Here is a 1,537-nt window from a genome sequence, read left to right as displayed (position 1 = left end):
AAAAAGGGAGAACAAATGGTGAGTATGTAAAATAAAGGCAAAAAATCAGTAGTCACTCTGGGAACAGGGGCTGAGAGAGGAATGGAAAGAGCATAGCATGGAAAAGTCTTATGGATAAGCTGTCTTGTACAAAGGATGCTTCCTAAGGGAAATGGAATTTGTAAGGAGCTGCCCATTAGCCTACTGGGCAGAGGAAATACAAATGAGATGATTCCAATAGCTCACTTGATTTTTCTCTCCCTGTCTGACTTTTTCTCCTCCTCTCCAATCTATTCCACTTATTTCTTTCTTTTTTACCCTTAGATCCAGCAAGGGCAGCAATGAAAAATTTCACCACTTTGACTGAGTTCATCCTTCTGGGACTGACAGATGCCCCTGAATTCCAAGTTGCAATATTCTTCTTCCTCTTTTTCACCTATATGTTCAGCATCTTTGGCAATCTAACCATCATCACTCTTACCTTGCTGGACTCCCACCTTCAAACCCCCATGTATTTCTTCCTTCGAAATTTCTCCTTCTTAGAAATTTCATTCACATCTGTTTTTACTCCCAGACTCTTGTTCAGCCTTATAACAGGAAACAAAACTATCAGTTTTGCGGGATGCTTCACTCAGTACTTCTTTGCCATATTTCTGGGAGCAACAGAGTTTTACCTTCTGGCTGCCATGTCCTATGACCGCTATGTGGCCATCTGCAAACCTCTGCATTACACAACCATCATGAACACTAGAGTCTGCAATCAACTTGTCCTGTGTTCTTGGCTGGCTGGGCTCTTAATTATTTTATCACCAATCATTCTGACAAGCCATCTGGAGTTCTGTGCATCCAATGTGCTAAACCATTATTACTGTGACTATGGGCCTCTCCTGCAGATTTCTTGCTCAGATACAACTTTCTTAGAGATAATTGACTTTATATTAGCACTGCTAACACTTACAATCACCCTTGTACTGGTGATTCTCTCCTACACAAACATCATCCAGACAATTCTTCGGTTTCCCTCTGCCCAACAAAAGAAAAAAGCCTTTTCCACCTGTTCTTCCCACATGATCGTTGTCTCCCTCTCATTTGGTAGCTGCATCTTCATGTATGTTAAACCATCAGCAAAGGAAGGTATTTCTTTCAACAAAGGAGTAGCTGTACTTAATACCTCAGTTGCCCCCTTACTTAATCCTTTCATTTATACCCTAAGGAACAAGCAAGTAATACAAGCATTCAAAGACATGGTCCGAAAAATCATGAGTATTTGATGAGAGACATGATTTAATCTTAAACGAAAAATCTAAATAAAGGATGTAAGCTCAATATCTCCCTTCTGACATTCCATGTTAAATCTTGAGCCCCAAGTCTTTCAATTCTATAATCCAAATCTTTTCAAAGTTATCCTTATCAGGAGCCAAGATGGTAGAGAGTAGACAGATTTTTGAGCTCTTCCTGGCTTCCCTCAGAATCAATACTAGATCAAGCCTCTGAACAGATTTTAGAGTAACAAAATTCACAAATATTTGGAGTATAACAAATTTCCAGCAGAAGATAT

General features: G+C 39.6%; 1 protein-coding gene across 1 annotated transcript; it reads left to right on the top strand.

Annotated features, from left to right (window-relative positions):
• Window positions 1-307: 307 nt before the first annotated feature.
• Window positions 308-1,250, top strand: LOC127537988 (olfactory receptor 2AP1-like). Its single transcript, XM_051961434.1, has one exon. It carries the CDS (start codon window positions 321-323, stop codon window positions 1,248-1,250), a length of 930 nt encoding a protein of 309 aa, XP_051817394.1. The 5' UTR covers window positions 308-320.
• The last annotated feature ends 287 nt before the right edge of the window (window positions 1,251-1,537 follow it).

Source organism: Antechinus flavipes, chromosome 5, assembly GCF_016432865.1.
Source record: "Antechinus flavipes isolate AdamAnt ecotype Samford, QLD, Australia chromosome 5, AdamAnt_v2, whole genome shotgun sequence".
Lineage (NCBI taxonomy): Eukaryota > Metazoa > Chordata > Mammalia > Dasyuromorphia > Dasyuridae > Antechinus > Antechinus flavipes.
The sequence above is the reverse complement of the archived record's forward strand: the minus strand, read 5'-3'. Positions and strand labels throughout refer to the sequence as shown.